The 25,507-nt window shown below is 40.1% G+C and overlaps 1 protein-coding gene across 8 annotated transcripts in view; it reads left to right on the top strand.

The window, feature by feature from the left end:
- DIS3L2 (DIS3 like 3'-5' exoribonuclease 2) overlaps positions 1 to 25,507 on the top strand; it is a 346,332-nt gene that overhangs the window by 112,694 nt on the left and 208,131 nt on the right. For all 8 annotated transcript variants that reach the window (XM_073877261.1, XM_025889524.2, XM_025889509.2 and 5 more), the window contains exon 6: positions 7,985 to 8,219. In XM_073877261.1, coding sequence (XP_073733362.1) covers positions 7,985 to 8,219 — 235 coding nt within the window. The remainder of the gene's footprint in view (positions 1 to 7,984; positions 8,220 to 25,507) is intronic.

The raw sequence follows: 25,507 nt of genomic DNA, 5'->3' as shown, positions 1-25,507 counted from the left end.
CCCAGACTCATTAAATTGGCAGTCGGGTCTCTTTGCGTCTGCTTCTTCGTCTTTCTTTCTCACTCTTACTGTACATTGTCACCATTACTTGGCTCGACTAAAGGCAAATTTGCATTTTATCTCCTGGCCTTTGCACTAATGTCCTTTCCCAATTTTGTCTTCTCTCTCTCTCTCTCTCTCTTTTTAAAAGATTTTATTTGTTTATGGGACGCCTAGGTGGCTCAGTTGTTAAGGGTCTGCCTTCAGCTCAGAACATGATCCCAGGTTCCTGGGATTGAGCCCCACATCGGGCTCCCTGCTCCGCGGGAAGCCTGCTTCTCCCTCTCCCACTCCCCCTGCTGTGTTCCCTCTCTTGCTGTCTCTCTCTCTCTCAAAAGATTTTTATTTTATTTGTTTATTTGAGAGAGAGAGCCCGAGCAGGGTGAGGGGCAGAGGGAGAAGCAGGCTCCCTGCTGAGCAGAGAGCCCAATGTGGGGCTTGATCCCAGGACTGTGGGATCGTGACCTGAGCCAAAGGCAGACGCTTAACTGACTGAGCTACCCAGGCACCCCTGTCTTCTCTTTTTTCATGTGTTCACCTGTCAAAATCTGGAGGGAGGCAGGACAGCGTATTGGTGTAAGCCTGTGCAGGAACCGAGTAGATCTGTTTTCTGCTTCACTGGACAGTTTATAAGCAGACCAGCAGTGTATTGTTGTACATTCTTGCTAACATTTGGTATTGTCTGGATTTTTAGTTTTTGCCTATCTGTAGGTTTATAGTGATATCTCATTATAGTTTTAATTTGCATTTCTCTGATGACTCATGAAGGCTGAGCACTTTTCCATCTTTATTGGCTATTAGGCTATTTTGTAAAGTGCCTTTAAGCCTTTTCCCCATTTCTCTGTTGGATTGTCTATCTTTGATTGAGCTGTGGGAGTTTTTTTATGTATTCTGCATATGAGCACATCTGTGGCTTATCTTTAAAATTTCTTTTAGGAGTGCCTGGGTGCTAAGCATCTGCCTTTGGCTGAGGTCATGATTCCAGAGTCCTGGGATGGAGCCCCACGTCAGGCTCCCTGCTCAGGAGGGAGTCTGTTTCTCCCTCTCCCTCTCCCTCTGCCCTTCCCCCCCGCTCTCTCAAATAAATAAATGAAATCTTAAAAAAATAAAATTTCTTTTATATCATCTTAGGATAGTATGTTAGGAAAAACATTATTTTACTGGAGTTGAACTTATTATTTTTTGTGGCATTGCTTTTTGTTTATGTTTAATACATGTTTCCCTATATTTTCTCATATATTATTTCCTAAAATTCTGCCAAGCTTTTAGAGTAGTGTCTTCCTTAGCCATTTTCCACTTACACAGTTTCTTAGGGTCTCTGATTCAGCAAATATTCTTGTCTTCGAAGTAGGGGGATTCTACAAAGCATTTTGTCATTTCTTTGCTAACACAGGGGTTATAACTCTCTTAAAGTACAAAAGTCATGCTACACCGACCCTCCTTTTCCAAAAGGTGTGTCTCTTTCTCTCATGTGCTCTGAACTCAAGATTCTGGTCTTAGGCCTCTTCCCTATTCCTTTCAGTGGTAAACTTCTCATGGCCTCCCCTTAATTTCATCCTAACGGTTGTCAGGGTTCCTCCTTGGTACTGCTGAAAGGGCCAGATTACCGCTCTCCGTCCCACAGAGCATGAGGATTATAGCCTGATGGAGACATGGGATCATCCGTCTTTTTCTCCCCTTGCACAGCCACACCACTCTGTCCCTAGTTTTATGTTCTAAAAGGAGACAATAGGTAGCGGACAGACTTATCCTTGGTAACACTAACTGAAGGGTATATCTGACAGACATTTCTGTGTGTATGTGTATGTGCATTTGTGTTTGGGAGGGAGGGTTTAAGGAAATCAAAATTATTAAGTATTGTAGAGTGCTATTATTTCTTGAGCATTTTTCGTAGCTTCAGGTGATACTTATTTCATATCTCTATGCCCCAGTTGATATCTGCATATATTTTCCTTGTTTATTTTTATTAGCAGGGTTTATGTGATGCTCATCCTACCCTGTTCATGGAACAAGACTGAGAGTGACAAAGTTCTGTGTGACCCAGTGATTTGCTTCCCTCACTAATCCGTTTCTGTCCTGTCCTCCAGAGACTAGACTAAACCTCCAAGGGAGAATAATCCCAGGTGCAGCATGCACTCGGAATAATAAGTGCAGTCAGCTGCCTCACTCTCAGGTCTGTGGAGGAACCCAGAGGAATTTTTAAAGTCCTCAGTTAACAGGTCAGTAATAAATCCATTTTCCTCAGGCCCACTTCCTTTCACTCTGAGCCCAGAGCTCCAAAATATTGACCGACCTGAATTGGTGGCCTTTGACACCAGACCCTTGACTCTCCTCTCTTGTGCTTTCTGGTGGAATATTTTCTTTCTATTTGTAGATGTGCATTTTTCTGTGGAGGAAGGGTTTACAGCTTTCATCTGATTCTTAGAGGCATCTGCTAAACTTCAGAGTTGAGAACCACTGAACTGGACTTTTCAACATTTTCAAGGTCAATTCCACAGAAGAAGGCCTCTTATTTTACAGATCTAAGGAAAATTGAGCTAGTTTCCAACCCAAATACTCTTGTGTCTGGAAACTGTTCTGAACGTTCTTTTGCATTCTGATTGTCTTTTATATTCATTTTTTCATTTTTTTTAGCCCATTTATCCACCTGTTTACTTATCAAATATGGAGCACCTAGATTGGTTATACAAGTTGCTATAGAATATACAAAGATATATAAGATACAACTGGCGAGCATATAGTATTAACAGATGAGGTAAATCATATGTAGATAACACTAATACAGTGAAGAAATTCTAGTGCCATAGAAGGGGTACATACGAATTGCTTTGGGACTTCAGAAAAGGGAGAAATTACTCTTGCCTGGGGCAGGTAGTGGAGGTTGGGGAGGAACTGGGGAGACTGTGCAGTGGACTCAGTTACAGAAAATCCAAGCCAATTGGACGAGGTCTTGAGAGATGGGTCTTAGACATGTGGAGATGTTGGATGCAATGTGCCACCTCTGGTTCTTTGTTCACTCAAATGAGATAGAGTACACAGTGTGTCAGGCCTGGCCTTGCTCACTTCCTGGAGTTTACAGTTTATCAGGGAAGATAGACTCTGAACAAGTTATTTCCTAATTAATTGCTGTATTCTTCTAACATATATTTGGCTACTAAATGTACTCTTGGACAGTGAATAAAATAGCCACTGTGCTCATGAAATGTACATTCTAGTTGGGAGACAGAAAGTACATCAGTGTGTAATCTTGTTGTCAGGTAGGGATAAGTACAGTGACGAAAAATGAAGCAGGGTAAGAGGAAAGAGCAATGACAGCCAGGTGGGGCTGTTTCAGTTAATGTGATCAGGAAAGGCCTCTCTGAGAGAAGGACATTTGGGGTGAGACCTGAACAAAATAAAGAGATCGAGTTTTCCAGATCGAGGGAATAGCAATGCAAGAACTTCAGGATGGAAGGTTTTAGTATTCTAGGAATAACAAGAAGATCTCTAGATTGGAGTGTAATTTGTAAAGGAAAAAGTTATAGAAAATGAGAATGGAACAATAACATGGGCCTGGTTTGACAAGGCCTTGTGGCATGGCGATGGAACGATGTTGGGAAGCCACTGGGAGAATGACATGATCTGATTTATGTTTAAAAGATCACTCTGGGGTGCCTGGGTCTGCCTTCGGCTCAGGTCATGATCCCAGGGTCCTGGGATTGAGTCCCGCATTGGGCTCCCTGCCCCTTGGGGAGCCTGCTTCTCCCTCTGCCTCTCTCTCTTTCTCCGTCTCTCATGAATAAATAGATAAAACCTTTAAAAAAAAAAAAAGATCACTCTAGCTGCTTTGGTCCAAATGGAAATCAGGAGACCGGTTATCTCAGCAAGGAGATAAAGGTTGCTTATGTAGTAATAGTGCAAATGACAAGAAGAAATATTTAAAGGAAGGGCCAGTGGGCTCTTCTGATGGATTGGATGTGGGGCCTGAGAGGAAGATGGCATAGTGTGGTGCCATCTGCTGAGAAAGCAGATGCTGGGAGAGGAGTGGGTTCTGTAGGGCGGGGAGCAAAGTTTTCTCTTGTTCGAGGTGCCAACTGACATCCAAAGGAAGATGTAAAGTAGGCAGTTGGATATGAGTCTGGCATTCGGGGGAATGGTTGATGCTAGACATTTAATTTTGGGAGTTAATAGGATATAGAGAGATTTAAAGCCCTGAGACAGAATGAAGTCACCTGGTAAGTGAGTGTAAATGGATCCTCCCCCTAGTGTTTAACATGCTCCTGTGATCCTGTTTCAGATCAGATTCAAGTTCAGTTTGGGGGAAAAATACTTCATGGATAGTGTTATGGACTTACTATAATAGTCCATCAGGAAGCACTATGGTTCTTTCTCTTCTTATGTATTACCACTCTGGTCCATTTATTATAAAACTTCATCCCCATCAGGTTATGAATTAGTTGGTGTTAGCAACCATTGTTGATCATTTCCTGAATCCATTATTTCAATAGGGATGGCAAAATGGTGTTACTGAAAGTCTTTCCTTCCTTCTTAATTAGCTGAAACTCTTCAGTAAAAAGATCTTTACCTCATCAACTCTTTGGTTAACCCGAGGTACAGTTTGTACAGGAAAGGTAGGATAAATGCTTGGAGTTTTCTAAGATTGACCAGAGAGAGCTTTTTCATGGTGATTCTTGAGTTTTTTCAATAAGACCCTAGAAGGCTTTGATAGCTTCCTTGTTTTCTGGTATGACAGGATGTTCCAGGTTCATCTTATCTATTTCCTGCTCCAGACTTGAATTAGCCATTTCTCTAAGGGTCCTGCAACCCTCACTCTTTACCAGTGTGTGATATGGAGTAGTTTTAGAATGTTTTTTGGATCCTGTGGTCTTATGGTGATCTTTTTTTCTCAGAATATATTTCTGTTCTTGTGTGTACTGGTATAACAAAATAGAATGAACATACTTTTAAAATGCCACATTTTAATTTATATATTTTTTTAAATGTGTACATTTTAGAGAGGGTAGGGGGAAGGGCAGAAGGAAAGGGAGAGAGACAATCTTAGAATCGTGGAGCCCGATGCGGGGCTTGATCTCATGATCTGAGCTGACATCAGGAGTCAGATGCTCAACCAACTGAGCCACCCAGGCGCTCCAATTTATATTTGAATTACACAGTTTTGAATGACTTGATTAATTCATTAAGTCCTGCTTCCTTACCACATTTTTTAATTTAGTAACTCACAGGTGAATTTCGTGCCCAAAATACTACTTCTTGAATATAGCTAATCTAAACCATGGAGATTATCATAAAGTCAGAACTGGGCTGGTTTTAAAATGTGCTATACAATCAGGCTTGACATACTTTGGTTATTGCTCTCCCCTGCTCTCCTCTTCCCATTGACTTTTATTTTTTTTTTTTTTTTTTTTTTTTTTATCTTTTTTTTTTTTTAAGATTTTATTTATTTATTTGAGAGAAAGAATGAGAGATAGAGAGCACGAGAGGGAAGAGGGTCAGAGGGAGAAGCAGACTCCCTGCTGAGCAGGGAGCCTGATGTGGGACTCGATCCCGGGACTCCAGGATCATGACCCGAGCCGAAGGCAGCTGCTTAACCAACTGAGCCACCCAGGCGCCCTCCCATTGACTTTTATTTGAACTTTTTATTTGGGAGCCATAGCATAATTCTTAATAAGTAGCAGAATCATGGTGATTACAGAATTCTTGTTGTATTTTACACACACATATACATGCATATGGAGAAAGACTACTTTTCACTGTAGGGTAGTTAAGCATTCAAATTTGATAATGTCAGAATTCTGATTCCCCTTGTAAGATTTTCTCCATGGCCTGTGGGAACCAAATCCTTTGTGAAACCATTAGTGGCAGAGATAAATACATAATGGAAACTAACAGCATGGACCCTTTGCTTAACATCTTTACAGAAGACTGCATGTTACCTGCAAGTCTAACTCTAACACACCAGGCATTCTCCTTCACCCTAGTCCCTCTTCTCTCTGAGAGAAATTGTGTGTGGGAATGATGGAGAAAAAAACAACAGAGCAGTGATCCTGTCATAACCACCATGCTTTAGACACAAAGGGTGTACATATACCTCCTGCCTGTGCTTTGGGCTATTTTTTTTAAAGATTTTATTTATTTATTTGAGAGAGAGCACAAGCGGGGGGAGGGACAGAGGGAGAGGGGCGAGCAGACTCTCCACTGAGTGAGGTGCCCGATGCTGGGCTCGATTCCAGGGCCCTGAGATCAAGACCTGAGCCAAAGTCAGACACTTAACTGACTGAACCACCACCCAGGTGCCCCATGCTTTGGGTTATTTTGACAACACCCAGGGTGTGTTCAGTTTTTGAGGACGGTCAGGGCAGATCTTCCTAAATGCTACTGAATTTGCCAGGCACGTTTAAGAACATTATGACTAGGTTTGCTGATTTGAGTGATGTCAGATTCTTTATCTTCTCTAACTTGTCAGTGAATTCTCTATTTTTTGAGTGATCTCCTTTGGGTCAGGCATGAAAACAAACTGGACTTATGTGACAGGGCAGAAATGCACAGAAGAGAGCTGGGTTTTATGACTGTATATTAATTTAAAGACCAACTGTGGCTTCCCTCTTCCCTGAGGGAATCTTTTTTGGAGATTTCTGGCCTAGCCAGTTGAATTTTTTTTCTTTTACTATCAAACAAAGGAACCTTCAAAGTTCTTATAATGAAAGAATGAACAGATGAATGAGTGAATGTGACAAGAGTCAAAACATGGCAAGAGTTGAAAGAAAATTTCATTATATATATTCAGAAATTGGGAATCAGGTTTTCAAAAAAATATTATTAAAAGGCACAATTTTACTCTGAAAAATTAACTACTGTTTACAGGTTTTTGTTTCCACGTTTTCATGAAGTCATTTTTTTTAAAAAACTTGGGAATATATTCTTAGAATCTTTAGAATACCTTTGTAATATTTTACTTTGATTTTCTGGGGGAATATAATATTCATTGTCTGGGGATGGCTTTGTTAATTGGAATCTGTGCCGTGAAAATGTTTTGGGAAAGATTTCTTTCGGTAATTTTTTTCTGCCTTGTGTAAGATAAAGATCCCTTATTAAAGGATCTTTGTGTGGTCTAATTCAAATGGTAATCTGGCTTGTTGAAGGCGAACATCTATTTTGAAACTTCAAGGTTAAACTCAGAAAAATGTTAGACCTCTCAAGATTAAGCACATAGAGAAACTGCTACAGAAATCCATAGAAATCAAATGTCATAGAAATCGGACTACTGACATATGACTGTTATGTGACAGACTCATTAAGTGGATTAGTATGTATGCTCTTCTCTTGTTTGCTTTACTTTTTTTTAATTGAAAATATTTGTCATATTATATAATGCTCCATTCTTAGTGCTAGTATAAATATCCATCAGTTGTGTGCTTTCTATACTGATTTCAAGCCTCAAACTGGAGAATTAAGGGCTTTAATTTTTTATAAGAACATTTATAAACTCTTATTTACATTTAATTTTGTTTTTTCTGTCTCATCATTTCCTGTGGCTTCATATGGAATGCAGTAACATACTATGCTGAGTTCTTTTATCCCCTCTGAACATACTCACTGATCTATGTGATGTACCCTTAATGAAGCAGCTTGTACCTGTGGTATTCAGGGCCTCTGGGGGAGAGCGGATGAAGAGGTACATCAGAAAAATGGGGAGTAGATATGGCATTCATCTTGGGCATCTTGAAGAGCTGAGGGCCACCCTGGTACTGCTGGATTGATCGTCTCCATAAGGTAGTTTATGCAGCTGGAAAATAAATCCTCTTTTTCAAGCTACATGGTGAGCGATTGTTGCTGTGAGCTTCTGAATGTGCATTTTTCCCTTAGGAAAGAAAAATGAAAAAAGAAAAATCTGTTATTTCCCATTCTTCCCTCCAGTGATTTAGCAGAACTTTTCTATTTTCTTCAGGTAATTAAACCAGAGAGCAATGACAAAGAAACAGAAGGTGCCTATGAATTAGATCTCCCTGAGGAGCTCTGTGGAAGCCATCTCCCGCAGCAGTCCGTGAAAGGCTACGGTGACAGTCCTGATGTCATTATAGAGGCTCAGTTTGATGACAGCGACTCAGAAGATGGACATGGCAACACACAGAATGTTCTGGTTGATGGTGTCAAGAAACTCTCAGTTTGTGTTCATGACAAAGGTGAGTGCTGGATTGCTGTCTGACATTTTATTTTACTAACCTGATTGGTTTAAGAATTGGGATTTTCTCTGTGCTACAGACTTAATCGCACAGTGCAATTGGGACCTTCCCAATTTCTAACCAGTGGCAGCTCTTAGGAAGGGGGGATCTTTGACCACTTCTGGCTGCTGGCTGTGAGGAGGGGTGGGGGATGCTGCTGTGGCCAGTGGATGCTCTTGTCCGTCTCTAATAGGTCTTGAGTTGTGTTGATAGCTAACCTTGAAGTTTCCTGTGATGAGTCCAGTCCACCCCTGCAGCTGATGGGAACAGAATTAAACTGATCTTTCAAATCCACAAAAGCACTTCACTTTACCCTCAATTTTGCTTTAACTCAGTACATTTTAAAAGTATTTTTCATCATTGGTGGTGGGAATGGATCACCTTAAATTTGATAAGTAGATTAACTTTACAAAGTGTTTCAATTCTAAACCTTGAGGGGAAAGAAGCCAGTCTTACTGTCTGTGATCAAAATCTAAGCTATGTGTCCTCTGGATGCAGAAGAAAGCAGGTCCAAAGACATGGGCAAGGAGCTACTGCCAAGGGCCCTAGCTGACCACACGCAGGGAAACCAAAGGGAAAGTAGCAGTGAAAATTGGAATATTTTCATGTATAGATTGCTAAGAAGTTTTAAGTGCAGGGGGTGTATTTTCCAACCAAATTGAGTTTTATCTATACTCTGACATGGAAACAATTGACCTAGCTAGGCCAACTAGGTTATGGGATTTTTTTAATCAGGAAGAAGTTTCTGGTACTGTCCCCTTGAAAGACTAGAAGAAATGCCAGAAGATGACTAAAAGAGGCTGTTCTGTGGACACACTGGGCTAGGGTCTGATGAGCATGCCTTCACTGACATCCTGAAGTAAGCTGGAGGTGATTTCAGGAAGTGACCGCAAACGGATCACCTTGTCTCTTCACTGCTGATGAGGTAGTGACCTCGGGTGGCGAGCATGTTCTGTAAACGTGTCACTTTTTTGTGCCAAGCACTACTCATTCAGAAGGAATTTCCAAGTGTGAGATTCTTTTTGAATGGAGAGACTACTGCTTCGTCAGTGGCCTACCAGGTATGCTGACCTGAGGTACCCAGGTTCCTTTTGTTTTGTGGCCTGCTTAGTTAACTAGTGATTTCACTGTTCCAGACCCGGCCAATATCAGTTGGATGTTATTCCTTGAGATTTCATTCTTCTGATGTTTTCTCTTTCTTCCTTTAAAAACAGTTGGATACTGTGACCCTCTTCTGAGAGTGCATTTATATTATCATGGCGTCAGTACTGGGAGTCATTGTCTTCTCTGTGAAAAGAGAGGGAAAGAACCAGGACCCTATGTAGCCAAATCCTCCACCAACAAGATCACCAGGGAGATACTTGCAGGACAAAGCCAGGCAAAGGAGCACTTTAAAACTTACTTATTATTTGGCCCAAAACTACTTCATGGAAGCCTAGCTCTGGTGTTTGGACTTGGCAGACCTCAGGAGCCACTGTTCCCCTGGGCTCCCAAGTCGAAGGGATAAGATGCCCTGATTTCTTATTAGTGATTGGTACCAATACAAGGGCAAGGAAATATTGATGGATGGGAGTGATGACAGAATTGATGCCAGAGTGGATACTGATAATCTACTTTGCTCTTTGGGAAATTCTGTTGGCAGACCTGCTCTTGATTTGTCCTCTGTTGTAATTCCCCTCCTTGTCTCTTACAAGTAAATATCATTGAGTCCTTTACATGTCCACTGTATGCATGTTTTTTCCTTACCTTTTTTATGGTCTTCCTATCTTACTGTTGTTTATATTCCTTCCTTACTAGGCCTGAGGAACAGCCTTAGTCCTTCCCTCAGTATGTGGTACAAATTTCCCTTTCCTGCCAGCCTCTAAATAGAGAGTTTGTGAAACCACATGGCTGTTTCTCATTTCTTGCCTTCTTGATATTTAGGAAAATTGCAATTTGCCCTTTTAAAAATCACAGTGTTTTCAGGATATTTCAACCTGCTTCTCGTCTCTGGGTGATATAAAATCTGGTTATAGTTAGGATGTTGGTACTTTTTGCACCATTTAAGGTTTTGAAATTTGTTATTGAAACAAACCATAACCTTAAGAACATCATAAACTTTTCCTAAGACTTCTAGAAAGATTCATTGCTTTGTGTCATAATTGCAAATAGTTATTAATCCTAGTGGTGTTCCACTAGGATTTCATACTGGTGTTCCAAAGAGTGTTTTTTATTTGTTTATTTTTGCTTTAATATCATGTTTTACCTAAAGCAAACATTACCTATTGCATGTGTACGCATTATATATCCCTGTTTGCCCAGGAAACATTCCTGTTTTTACCATAACTACGTTCCTCTGGTAAGTGAGCAGATAACCCCAGGGTCTGCAACCAGTGCCTGTTGTTGCATGAAGAGAAAAGTTTCTCTGGGCACCTCAGACCTACCCAGTAGTTTCTTCTAGGAAGACAGCATGCGTCTGCATCCTCCTCAGCCCCTGAGAGAGAGCGGGCCAAAGACCTGGGCCCCTTTTGTAGGTCCAGCCCTACAGGTTCCTGAGGCTGAGCTTTTACCACGGTCCGGGGAGCAATGTTGTCATCAGCACAGAAATCTGCCATCTGGGTAGAGACTGGGGACAACCCAAGTAAATTTTCTTTGGTATCAGATATTTGGGTACTGGTTGCCTATTGGCAAACTCCAAAGGCTAAAAATCATGATGGCGAAGTGATATTGTATGTAGTTCTGCCTCTTTCATCATCAGGAATTTTAAGAGCAGTTTTGGCCTCTGAATCTTGGGGATCATGACCTCTTCAGGTTGTGATGTATGTTTCCTGTTCTCTCTCCTAGCTGGGTCTGCCAGAGATCTTGTTCAGTTTTCTGGTCTGGAGACAAGCCTCTACTAGTACCCTGATGACTGTGGAGTTGGTGACCCTTTCTCTTCTCCCTTCTGTCTCCTGGCCACCTCTGGCTCTTTTCTGAAGGAAGAATCTGCATGAAATCTAACTACTTCTTTTGGGGCCTGCCCAAGTCAGCTTCAGGATCAGCATGAGACTTTTTTTCTCACTTAAGGTTCATCTCCTTCCATGACAGGCCTGCTCAGTGCCTGTGTTTAGATTCTCTTCCCTTGAATGAAAAGTGACTGTATTTCCCTTTGGCTAAGAAAAGCAGACCCATATGATCATTCTTTTGTGATACTTCTAGGTTATTTAAATCCCAAGAACCCTTTCTCCTGACCATTCTTTCTTGGAGCTAAATTTCTTCTGTTTCCAGATTCTGGGATCAGATCTTCCCTAAATGATCATTAGTACAACTAGAAGACAGTTATGTTTGCTTCAGAAGTTATATTAAACATTAAATATATAGTAATTTCCTTCCAGAAATGTTTTGAAATCTCATTTAAAAAAAGGTAAAGCCACTCAATTCCCACCCTGGAATCTCATCATTTATAAAACAACATGCTCAAATGTCAGCGACAGGAAAGTTGGGAAACCTGAAAACACATCAACAAATGAATTCAGATGCCAACAGAACACAGTGCTTTACAGCTAATAGCTTGTTTTTCATAGTTCCTGATATTTTCAGAAAAATCGAAATAAATTTGTTCCCTAAAAAAAAAAAGGTAAAGCCATGTCCAGACCTGTGTGAGAAGGGTGCCGTGGAATTTTGGTTTTCCCTGTCTTTTTAGACTAAGTGGCCAATGCAGTCATATCAGGTGTGATTCAGGTAGAGGTATTTGGTCAGGACCTACAGTGTCTAAGGCCCAAAGCCTGTGCTAGACTGGCCATTTCTCCCTGTGAAGTCCCCCAAAGAAATACATGCACAAAGGACAAAGCAAGGCAGAGGAGCAGTTCTTTATTAACTGGGGCTTTGACCCAAAAGCCAGAATGATGATGCCAGTCTAGCGTCCACTAACAAGTCTGAGGCTTCTTACATCTTCTCATTCTTGCCAACAGTTAGAATTATCCAGCTTTCTCTTTTTGTAGTCTAGATTAAGTTCTATAAATTGCCTTTTCATAGCATTTGCCCAGTGTTCTGTCAGGGTTACTGTTCTCTTGTTGATTTGCAGGAATTTCTTATCTATTCTCTACAATAATCCCATTTCCATTTTAGGCATTGTAAGTATCTTCTCCCATTCTGGCAGTCATTTTAACACTAACGTTGTCTGTGGTGTCTTTTATTGAACAAAGGGTCTTAATTTTAATGTGATAAAATTAGTCATATACTTTATGGGTTTATAAGTTTTTCCCTATTCTTAGTTCAAATAGGTATTCTCCCATGTAATCTTTTGTTAATGCTACAGTTTTGCCTTTTGCTTAACTTTATAATGCGTATTCTTTATTGATTGAGATTATTATCTGGCTTTTCTCTAAATCTATTTCTGATGTTGAACCATCCTAAAAATTCAAGGATAGCCTTGAATTTTTAGGATAAATCTTTAGGACTTATCCTAGGATATTTATCCTAGGATAAATCTCAAGGATAGTTTTTTTTTTTTTTAAGATTTATTTATTTATTTTAGGGAGAGCAAGAGAGTGCACAGTGGGAGGAGGGACAGAGAGAGAGAGAATCTCAAGCAGGCACTGTGCTCACATGGAGCCCAACGTGGGGCTCAATACCACAAACCTGGGATTATGACCTGGGCCAAAACCAAGAGTAAGACGCTCAACTGACTGAGCCATCCAGGCGTCTCTATCCTTGAATTCTTTTTTTTTTTTTTTAAGATTTTATTTATTCATTTGACAGAGAGAGAGAGCACAGGCAGGGGGAGTGGCAGGCAGAGGGAGAGGGAGAAGCAGGCTCCCTGAGAGCAGGGAGCCCTATGTGGGGCTCAACCCCAGGACCCTGGGATCATGACCTGAGCCGAAGGCAGACTGTCGGCCGACTGAGCCAGCCAGGCACCCCCGCCCCCATCCTTGAATTCTTGAGATAGCCTTGAATTCTTAGGATAAATTCTATTAATCCCGATGTATTATTATTATTATTATTATTTTAAAGATTTTATTTATTTATTTGAGAGAGAGAATGAGAGAGAGAGAGCGCACATCGGGGGGGTAGGGTCAGAGGGAGAAGCAGACTCCCCGCCGAGCAGGGAGCTGGATGCGGGACTCGATCCCGGGACTCCAGGATCATGACCTGAGCCGAAGGCAGTCGCTTAACCAACTGAGCCACCCAGGCGCCCCTGTATTATTATTTTTAATACATTATTATATTAGGTAATCTTTAGGGCAGGATTTTTGTATCATTTTTAATGGACCTATCATTTTCTTGTCATCTGATTTTTAGAATCAAGGTTATATTAGTTTCATGTCAGTTTTTGACTGTTTCCTATTTTTTCCAGAATAGCTTGTATAGGACAGGAATTCCTTAAAATTTGGTGGAACTCACTGTAAAATTGTTTGCGCTGCTGTTTTTTCAGAAAGAAAGATCTTTACTCTTTTCATCTCTTTTATTTTGTTTATTTTTTTAAAAGATTTTATTTATTTATTTGACAGAGAGATAGAGAGAGAGCACAAGCAGGCAGAGCAGCAGGCAGAGGGAGAGGGAGAAGCAGGCTCTCTGCTGAGCAGGGAGCTGGACACAGGGCTCGATTCCAGGACCCCAGGATCATGACCTGAGCCGAAGGCAGCCACTTAACCGACTGAGCCACCCAGGCACCCCTCATCTCTTTTATACTGACTGGTCTGTTCAGTTTTTTTTGTGCCAAGTTTGGCATAATTTACTGGGAATTTATCCATTCGAATTTATTAGCCTATAGATAATCCTGCTACTTTTTAATATTTCTTAATAATTTAAGAAATCTTCTTGTGCCTGTACTTTTGCCTCCATTTTCATTCTGTATTTTGATTCTTTGAATTTTCTCTCCTTTTTTCTTGATAACTCTTGCTTGTCAAAGATCTATCTTAGTAATCTTTTCAGGGAACATACGTTTTGGTTGTGTTTTTTTTTTCTCTGTTTATTGTTGATGATGTTCTGTACACCACTGATACTTGCCCTTATTTTTGTTATTTAATTCTTTATTTGGGGGGTTTGATTTTCCTAACTTCTTGAGTTGAATACTTTGCTTATTACTTTTAGCCTTTTTTGTTTCTTTTGAAATATGTTCAAAGCTGTGTATTTCCCCCCAAGTACTTCTTTAGCTATAGTCCATAGATTTTGATGTATAATATTTTTATTATTAGTTCTAAGTATTTAATTTCCTTTATGATTTCTTCTGTAACTTAATTGTGGCTTGATGTAGTTTGAAGTTGTATTGTTAGGTGCATATGTGTATATTAGGATACACCTAGCTATATTTTTATATACATGCATACCCATATTGTATTTACACATAATAGTCACGGATACTTGCTGAGCATTTACTATGTGCTAGGGCCTAAGTACAATTGACCCTTGAACAACAATGGGGATTGGGAGCACTGAGCTCCTATGTAGTCGAAAATCTACGTACAACTTTTGACTCCCCCAGAACTCAACAACTAATAGCCTATTGTTGAGGCGCCTGGTGGCGCAGCCCATTAAATGTCCGACTCTTGGTTGTGGCTCAGGTCATGATCTCAGGGTCGTAGGATCAAACCCTGCGTTGGGCTCCATGCTCCACACGGCATCTGCTGGAAATTCTCTCTCCCTCTCCCTCTGCTCCTCCCACTCGTGCTCTCTCTCTCTCTCTGTCTCTAAAATAAATAAATGAATTTTTAAAAAACTCTACAATTATTACTAATAGCCTACTGTTCACTGGAAGCTTTACTGATAAGCAATTGATTAATACATATTTTGTATTTGTACTATACAGTCTGTTCTTACAATAAAGTAAGCTAGAGAAAAGAAAATGTTATTGAGAAAATCATAAAGAGGAAATACATTTACCTTACCATAGTGTATTTATTGAAAAAATCCACATATAAGTGGACCTAAGCAGTTCAAACTCATGTTCAAGGGTCAACTATATTTTATAATCAATCCTCATTATGTTTAATTATTTAATTCTTAGAACATATCTAGTATCTGTTTCAGGAATATTTAGTAGTATTTATCTCAGAGATACTCATAGCTTTTTATTTCCAAAGCACAGGAATAATACACAGCTGGTAAGTACACTTTAAAAGAATTCCTTGGTAGCTTTTTAAAAAATATCTATGCTTGGATACCACCCCAGACATTCTGATTCTAGTTGATCTGCTATTTTTAAAAAGCTCTCCAGAGACCCAAGGATTCTACTATGTAGCCAGAATTGAGTAGTTCTAGACTTGTCTTCTTAACCATTATGCTGTATATCTCTCCTCATAGCTACCAGCATACATAGCAGAGGTTAAACATTTCATGGTGGTTCAACCCTTAGTGTAATAATTTGATTTGGTCAAGGATCACCAATAGGTATTAAAACCATTGAGTGAAAGGTTGTTGGAGACTAGGATATTTACATAGACTCAAGGTATCTTGCCACAGTTGACTTACTACTTAATTACACTGGGCAAAACGTCCTTTTATAGTAGACAGATTTGGTGTCACCACCTTAACAAGTGGTCAAGCTTAACATCACCAGTAGTGTGATGACCTGATATTTTGTGCCTTCTGGTGGGATGTATTGTTACACAATATCATCTGTGAAATACTCATGCCAAAAATGTTTCCACCTGAATGAATCAAGCTTCTGGCTCTGACTTCTAGTATATTGGAAATACAGGGGATACTGGAACAAGTTAAATGACATCATGGGAGAAATAAGATAAATTCAGTATGTGGGACAATCTGTAAGATAACCAGCCTGTACCCTTCAAAAAAAGTCAGTGTTGTGAAGAATATAAAAACAAGGGGTGGGGCGCCTGGGTAGCTCAGTTGGTTAGGCGGCTGCCTTCGGCTCAGGTCATGATCCCAGGGTCCTGGAATTGAGCCCCGCATCGGGCTCCCTGCTCAGCGGGAGGCCTGCCTCTCGCACTCCCCCTGCTTGTGTTCCCTCTCTTGCTTTCTCTCTCTCTGTCAAATAAATAAATAAAATCTTAAAAAAAAAAACAACAGGAAAGCAAAAAAACAAGGGGAACTCTTCTAAAAGAAGGGGGACCAAAAGAGACATAACCAAAAATAATGTGTGAACCTTGATAGATCCTGTATTAGGGAAATAATATGGTAACAACAATTGGGGGAAATATATTCATTTATTTTGGAGAGAGAGAATGAACGGGAGGGGTAGAGGGCAAGGGAGAGAGAATCTCAGGCAGACTCCACACTGAGCATGGAGCTGGATGTGGGGCTCAATCTCACAACCCTCAGATCACGACCTGAGCTGAAACCAAGAGTCGGATGTTTAACTGACTACCCAGGGGCCCCAACAATTGGGGAAATTTAAATTTAGACTATATATTAGATGACATTTTGGAATTACTGTTATTTTTCTTACATATAATAATGATATTGAAGATATATAAGAGAACATCCTTATTCTTATAAGAGGGAATTACTGGCTAAAGTGCTTGGGGTGAAGTATCTTGATGTTTTAACTTATATGGGTTAGAAGAACAAAACAAAACAAAAAAACCGTGTGTGTGCACATGTATGCATCGCATGGGGTACAAAGCAGATATAGTAAGAGAAAGCAGATACAGCAAAATGTTAACACTTAGTGGCTTAATGGGTATTTGTAATATCACTCTCAACTTCTTAGTAGATTTAAAAACCTTTAAAAAAAAGTGGGCAAAAAATACCCGTGCATTACTGAAAGAGAAGAATTGTCATGTTCTACAGCTTAAATGTGTAGTTGAAGAGCTCGCACTGATCGTCCCCAGGCTTTGGCTCTAAAGTATTCTAGAGCATGAAGTCATTACCGCTTATTGTTAAAAACTAACATAATTAGATCTGCTATTTTCAGTTGGGTATTTTTCCTAGTAATTAATTTTATTCAAAGAATTACAATTTTATTTTCCATTAAAAATACCAGTAATCGCTCAAAGTGTCAGTAAAGAAAATCTTAAAGATTTTGTGTTTTTTGGTATTAATTTGAAAGGAAATTTTTTCTAGCATTTTCCTCCAGGTAATTATTGATATATAAAAAAACCTGTTGGGGTTGTTTTAGTGTATTTTTTTTAACTGGAAACCTTAATGAGTGCTGTTCTTATTTCTAATAATCTTTTAGTTGGTTGTTTTGATTCTGTAAGTATAAAGTAGTATTATCTGCAAATAATAATTTGCACCTTTCTAATTTTGTGCATTTTACTTATTACCTCATTTCACTGGCCATTGCTTTAAGAACTGTATTACATAATAGTGGTGATTGCCTTCTTATGGACTTTAATGGAAATGCTTTCAGTAATAAACCCTCAAGTACAGTGCTGGTTGTTGGCTTGAGACCCAGTTAACCAAGTGTCCTCTTTCTTTTTTACTAAAAGTTTCTACTGGAAATGGATATTGACTTTTTTTTTTACATTTTTTTATTATGTTAATCACCATACATTACATCATTAGTTTTTGATGTAGTGTTCCATGATTCATTGTTTGCATATAACACGCAGTGCTCCATGCAATACGTGCCCTCTTTAATACCCATCACCAGGCTAACCCATCCCCCCACTTCTCTCCCCTCTAGAACCCTCAGTTTGTTTCTCAGAGTCCATAGTCTCTCATGGTTCAACTCCGCCTCCAATTTCCCCCTCTTCATTTTTCCCTTCCTACTATCTTCTTTTTTTAAACATACAGTGTATTATTTGTTTCAGAGGTACAGGTCTGTGATTCAACAGTCTTGCACAATTCACAGCGCTCACCATAGCACATACTCTCCCCAATGTCCATCACCCAGCCACCCCATCCCTCCCACCCCCCACCACTCCGGCAACTCTCAGTTTGTTTCCTGAGGTTAAGAATTCCTCATCAGTGAGATCATATGACAGATCATATGTCTTTCTCTGATTGACTTATTTCGCTCAGCATAATACCTTCCAGTTCCATCCATGTCGTTGCAAATGGAGGACTTTTTCAAGTGCCTTTTGAGCTTCTTTCAAGATGCTGTTTTTCCCGGGTGCCTGGGTGGCTCAGATGGTTAATCGTCTGCCTTCAGCTCAGGTCATGATCCCAGGGTCCTGGGATCGAGTCCCGCATCGGGCTCCCTGCTCCTTGGGAGCCTGTTTCTCCCTCTGCCCCCCCCCTCTGTCTTTCATGAATAAATAAATAAAATCTTAAAAAAAAAAGATGCTGTTTTTCCCTTTGGCTTATTTACATGGTATCATAAAACACTGAGTAATTCTTGCATCCCTCATATGACCCTGCCCCTCATTTGGTCATGATATATAACATGTTTTCACATGTGACTCAATTCTGTTTGGTAATAATTTATTTATGATTTTGGGGGTTTTGTGCAAAATGTGAGATTGGTGTGTTGTTTCTTTTTGTGCTCTTTTTGTTGTTTTGGTATTAGACTCTATTAACTTGGTAGGAAGAATTGGGGAGCGCTTTTCTTAGTGCTTTGGAGCAGTTAAAACAGCATTGAGAATGATCAAATTTTCTCAATGATTGAAGAATTTAAAGAACTAATACTTGAAACATGAGCTAGGGTTTCTTTAGCTGGCAACTTTCTCTAGCTCTAATGATCATTGGTTTCTGTAGGAATTTTTTTCCTTTTCTTGCATTGATTTTGATAATTCATGTTTTCCAAGAACATCATATATTTTAACCACATATTCTGATATATTGGGATAGAGTTGTACAAAATCTTTTCAGTTGTTTAATTTTGTCTGCATCTATTATCATAACCTCTTTCAATTTTCCCCTCATTTTGAAATTTCACTAGCTAGTGCCCTGCCTAATTTATTTTTATTTTTTTATTTTTAAAGATTTTATTTATTTATCTGACAGAGAGAGACACAGCGAGAGAGGGAACACAAGCAGGGGCAGTAGAAGAGGGAGAAGCAGGCTTTCCGCAGAGCAGGGAGCCCGACGCGGGGCTTGATCCCAGGACCCAGGGACCACGAACCGAGCCAAAGGCAGATGCCCAACGACTGAGCCACCCAGGCGCCCCTAATTTTTTTTTTTTTAAAGATTTTATTTATTTGAGAGAGAGAGAGTGAGTGAGAGCGAGAGATCAGGAGCAGGGGGAAGGGTTAGAGGGAGAAGCAGACTCCCTGCTGAGCAGGGAGCCCAATGTGGGACTCCATCCCAGGACCTGGGTTCTGACCTGAGCTGAAGGCAGACACGTAACCAACTGAGCCACCCAGGCGCCCTGTTGGATTTTTAATAGAAATTTATTTTTTAATGTTTTTATTTATTGTAAGTAATTTCTACTTTTATCCTTTATTACTAAGAACTTTCTTTTAGACTTGTTAAATCTGAGGTGACCGGGGGTAGTTGGAATGCAAGTTGAAGCTCATGACAGAAGTTTGGGCTGGAAATGTAATTTAAAGGGTCATTGGCATCTAGTTAGTTTCTCTCTATTCTAGGACTTTTTTAAAGGGACTTTCACAGAGATGGACCTTCCCATTCTCTTCTAACCCTGGGTTCCCCTTTTTGAAAGCCAATAAATATTTATCAAACTGTCCTCTGCCCTAGAGTCTCTGTAATCAACAGAAGCTCTTGTGGGTTAAAAAAAGTTGTGTGTGTTTTAAAGTACAGAGCATAAAACTTGCCATTTTAACTAATTTTAGGTGTACATTTCAGTTGTATTAATTACATTCATGATTTTGTGCAACCATTACTACTGTCCATCCCAAAACTTTTCATCACCCTAAATAGAACTCTAGAACTGTTGAGCTTGACTCTTCATTTCACCTACCCCAGCCCCTAATAACCACTAATCTACTTCCTCTTTATAAACTTGTCTATTCTAGATACTTCATAAAAATGGAATCATACAGTATTTCTCCTTTGTGTCTTCTTTCATTTAGCATGTTTATCAGCATGTCAAATCCTTTTTATGACCAAATAATATTTTATTATATTGTGTGTACCACATTTTGTTCATCCAAGGACACTTGAATTGTTTCCACCTTTTGGCTATTGAATAGTGACTAATGCTGAAATGAACATTGGTGCATAAGTATCTGTGTCCCTGTTTTCAATTCATTTGGACATATACCTAGGAGTAGAATTGCTAGGTCATGTGGTAATTCTCTTGTGTAGCTGTTTGAGGAATGTGGGGTTTTTGAAAGGATTTTTTTTTGTTATGAAATGCATGGTTACTAGAAGGGTTAATAAAAATAGAATATCATGATGAATTATAGGAAATCTTGAAGTAATAATAATTACATCTGTTCTTTATTGAAATATAACTAGAGCTTGCCCAGTTCTTTCACCGGCTTGTCCATTTTACTTCCTGTTCCCATTTAGTATCATGGAATCACTCCTACCTACGTGCGTGGTTTCTCTTTGACACCTCAGCAGGCCTAGGGGGCTTGGGTTTCAGAACATTACAAGTAATTTATTTTATAGTCTATACTCTGCCCCAGTCTATCCCTTACAGCATCTCGAATAGACATGCCTATCAGCTTTCTTGCGTTTTAACACAAAATTATTGCAATAAAAATTTAAATAAAAGGAAATAATCTATAATAAACTCTGTTCATGCTTTTACCTGAAAATAGGAGCTTCCACGACTCTAGCATGTCCGTCACTGTGCCTTTCTCAGTGGAAGTGAGTGAAGACTTGAAGATCTCTGAAGTTACCTTCCCCATGGCTCTTCTAGCACCCTTTTCAGTGTGGTGCTCCTGATTCTCTTGCTTGCTGTCCACTTCTAACTTTATAGCTGGCTCCCTGTATTATTTAATAATCCACTTTCCTTGGGCTTACTGGTAATGAAAAGGGAAGATCAACAGCTTTTTGCGATGGTGTCATTTTCTTCTTATTTCTTGTCCCTTGCTCACTAGATTTCAGTTACCTTGGAATCTCTCTTCCCAGTCCATCCACTCATCCCCTTCTCTGGTACTTTCCAGGTCAGGCCAGTCCGTGCTAATGACAAGTGTCAGATCTGTTTACAGTCACATTGCCATTGAAGTTGTAGAATTCTGGACCTGCATGGGCATGTGATAGTCTACCCCTAGGGTGTTTCAGTGGAGCACTTCACGTTAATTACAAATATTTCATGGCACTGAATGAAAATAGTAAATTTGCTTTCAGTAGGACTGTGAGGTCAACTTCACTTTTGTTACAAATAATACCAGGCCACTATGGTAACAGTGACTTTTCTCACTGATCAGAAGCTGTAATTAACAGTTATATGTTTTTAATGAAAAAAACAACAACAGAATAGCAAATTAATTTTCAGTGCAGTTAAGTTACTAAAAATACTTCCGAGTGTGAGATCCTGGGGCAAAAATTAGTTTTTAAAAATGTGCTATAAAAAAATCTGTTGTGATTAAAAGGTTAGAAACAACTGATCTAGTTCATTCCTTTTGTTTTGCAGACGAGGAAACTGAGGCTCAGAGAAGTTGCTTGGCTTGTGCAGTGTCCCACAGGAAGTTAGTGAGTTCACAGGGGAACACCTTGTCTCAACAGTACCAACAGACGGTTTCCACCTATGGATCATATGATTTAAAGAGCAAATTGTAGCAGATCAATTGAATTTCTTTCTGTAAGAATATGTTAGGCATTGTTTCTTGCCCACCTAATGTCTCTTTCCCTTTCCCATATGTGCCTAGGTTTTCATCTGTTCTTCCCTAGATCCTTGTACTTTGGGTGAAGTTGACCCCAGCTGCCAAGCTGAGTCTTGGTGGCCTTATACCAGTTGCTTGGTATGCTTGTTTACCTTATGCCAGTTGAACTTTCTGCAGAATTGGAAATGTTCTAATCTTTGCTGTCCAATACTGCAACCACTAGCCACTTGTGGCTGTTGAGCATTTGACATGTGGCTGCTGTGACTGAGAAACTGAATTTTCAATTGTATTTAATTTCAATTAATTTTACTTTAAATAGCTGTGTATGGTTTGTGCCTACTCTATTAGACATTGTAGCTTCATACCATTTCCTCTTCCCATAGGCACATGACCTAAGCAGTCTAATCGGGGTGACTCCTGCGTGGGGTTCTGGGATGTAAGTAGTTTCCTGATGGATATCAGCAGGAAACATTTATCCCTAATTGCTCCTGGCAGCTATTCTATGACTTGCTATTAGTGTTGTGAATAGAAGAATGGAGAACAGAAAAAAATCTGGGCCCCTACCGCCATTAGTGGGCCCTAGATCAACTGACCCTGAAGCCTGCCTGCCTTACCTCTGGACTTCCAGGCGCATGAGCCACTGAGTCACTTTTGATATATATAAGCTGGTTTGTGTTGAATGTTTTGTCATTTCAACCAAGAATATCCAAGCAAATACAGAGGGCATTGCATGCCAGTTGTTATGCTACCTGCTGGAAAAGAAAGATGGTCAAAGAATAAAATCTCGATGCTTGTCCTTCAGGTGAAATTAGTCTATAAGAGGAGTTACAGTAACAGATACGTGTTCTGGGTCTTGCCTGCCTTAATCCCCTTCAATGGGAATTTTCTTTCCTAAAGTAGGAAATACAGTCTGCCCCTGTCCTCAGGGCCTTGGTTAGACCATGAGTGGACCCCTGACCCAAAGATGTTCAACACATTGACCAGGGACCAGTTAGATTTATTTTTCCTCCACAGCTTAAGGACTCTGGAGCTAAAATGTGACATGGGATGATGGCTGGAGACACTTGGAAACAGAGGCTGCTAGTAACCACAGACAGTGCACATAGAAAAGAGGAACAGATTTGCAGAGAGAGGGAAGGGTCCATTCAGAGAGGGAAGGGCAGAAGGTGAAAGGAAGAGGGAGGAAGAGGGAGAGAAAAAAAAGTTTATTCTCTGGGCCTTGAAGGATGAGTCTGGTTTGCCAGGTGAAGAAGGGTAAAAAAGTATGCTTGTTACAAACAGGGGCACAGAAGTGGATGATAGCTAGAATAACATCTACAGTGCGAATAGAGCACTTCCTGGTGCGAAGTCCAGAGAAGAGGCTGAAAAAATAGTCTCTGGTGGGGTTTTGCCCAGTTATCTGTGGCTGCTAAGAGACTGAGGTAGTGGAGTCATCCAAGGTTGTTAAGGAAAGGAGACTGTTAGGAAGAGGGGAGAAACTGGGGCATGGCATGGGACCAGTTAAGACTAGAGATACTCGAAGACTGGACTGAGCAATGGCAGCTGGAATGCAGAAGAAGGGATAGGTTACCAAGATATTTCAGAACTAGAATTGGCAGAGTTAGAGGGCAGATCAGATATGGGACTTGAGGCAGAGGAGCATTCAAGAATGTGATTAACTTGATATCTAGTTTAGTAACTGCGTGAGTACTTACATTCTTAAATGAGAAAAATAAGACCAGCGGTGAGAGGGACTATGAATTCAGTTTCTGATCACATGTTGAATTTGAGTTATGGGAGGATCTTTCAGTTCATGACATCCAGTAGGCATCTGGAAATAGAAGTGTACCCAGAGGAGGGATGGTCAGAATTACAGATCTGAACAGTGTCATCAATTGGAGCTGTGGGAAATTGATGAGATTTTCAAGTAGATGGCCCACAGTTGGAATTTACCCAAAGTAGTCATTGTCCTATAAAACCAAGGCACAAGCTGGTAAATAGGAAAAACTCAAGGGCAAGATTGGGGGTTGGAAAGTAACTGATAAAGATTTTGAGAGTTTTGTACAAGACCTAACAGAAAAGCATATGGAACTAAGAGGGAGTGATGAGTATTTTCAAGAAATGAAGGGATACCTGTCTTTCCTTAGTGGGTATCAAATAATTAAGATGATTTTCATTTAAAAAGACTAATTTTCACAATTATTTGAAATCAACCTTTATTCAAGGAGGCCCTCTCTCTCTTTTGCATTAGAATGAATTGAAAGAGAAAAGTTCAATTTGGTATTTATTAAACTGGGAAACTGAGAATCAGCTGTAGATGGGGATGATTTTCATCTCCACTTCCCTCTACCTGGGATTCTGGACACTATTGTCTGTGAAGTTTTCTGGTCTTTAGACTTAAGAAGGGAAGGCCCGGTCAAGTAGCTCTTTCCGAGTCATCCCTTTGGCCAGCATAGTATTTAACCTGCTACCTAAGGTTTCTGATATTTTTTTCCTTTCAGTAGAGACCCTTTCATTGTCACTACAGAGGATTATGTGCCTACAGGTCCATCTTCCTCGCACTGATTTCCCCTTCGGGTCACTCTAAATCATGCCCTTTCTCCCCTGAGAACTACCAACTCGGTTTTTCCAAGTCATGCAGCAACATGTCAGGGGTTATCTTTGCCTAATAGAGTAGTGGTGACTGTAACCTGTTGAGATTTACAAAAAGCTGTTGAAGATTCTAACTAAGCCTATTGGAAACAAACAAAACAAAACAAAACTGAGTCATGTGGCTCTGGATGGGGAGAGAGAACTGACAGTTGTCATCTGGGTATAGAATGTCCACCATTAAGGACAAATCTTATTTAACATTTTATAGGAGAAAATTGTCCCTGGTTTTCAGATACTGCTTAAAAAAAAAAAAGTAAAAAATTAATGAGTCACCCCTATCGCTGTAGGTGGAACCAGCCTCCCACCCCGGCATATCCTTTCACTAGCCCCTGCAGTGGAAGCTCAGCTACACAGTAATGTCTCTCATCTCTGCTCCCAGTTAGCTGACCCCCATTTGGCCAGTCCCCTCAACTCTGACTCATTTGCTTGAGCCAGAAGCAGCAATAACGTATGCACTTGATAAGCTTAGCTTGGGCTTTGATGCTCTTTTTGACCCCCCTATTTCTAAGCCCCTTTGATAGCAGGTTCTGCAGTTTAGACTGTTACCCTCTTGACTCTGCAGTCACCCAGGTCTCATTGCACCTACTATTCCAGGTAAAAATACTCTGTGGGCTTTCTCTGGTACATTGGGGCCAGGATCCAAAACTGTCTAGCGAGGCCTGTTTGCATCTCTACCAGGGAAGGGGGAAATCCAATAAAACGTGGCAACACTCATAGTAGGAAAAAAAAGTACTGAACAAGAGCTTTTGCTAGTCATTCTTGCCTCTTAGCGCTTCATTTTCCTTTTTTGTAAACACACATGTATATACACCCCCACACATATAACACAAACCCTTCATAATAAATACCTGTCTTCTTCATAGATTCTTTCATGAATCAAATGAGGTAATGGAAGGGAAACTTTCTCAAAAAGGAGAAAGCATAGCATCCCTTTATAGGCATTTCCAAATCCTTTTTTTTTTTTTTTTGAAACCTGTTGCCTCTTGAAACAATACTTGTCCAATGAATCTTCCTGTAGAGGTTCTCAGACTGCACATCCGTGATGAGCTCTAATGGCTCTCTTTGGCTGCTCTTGCC

The sequence above is a fragment of the Callorhinus ursinus genome, unplaced genomic scaffold (genome assembly GCF_003265705.2).
Source record: "Callorhinus ursinus isolate GAN/ISIS: 27379988/994484 unplaced genomic scaffold, GSC_fseal_2.0 scaffold2, whole genome shotgun sequence".
NCBI lineage: Eukaryota > Metazoa > Chordata > Mammalia > Carnivora > Otariidae > Callorhinus > Callorhinus ursinus.
The sequence above is the reverse complement of the archived record's forward strand: the minus strand, read 5'-3'. Positions and strand labels throughout refer to the sequence as shown.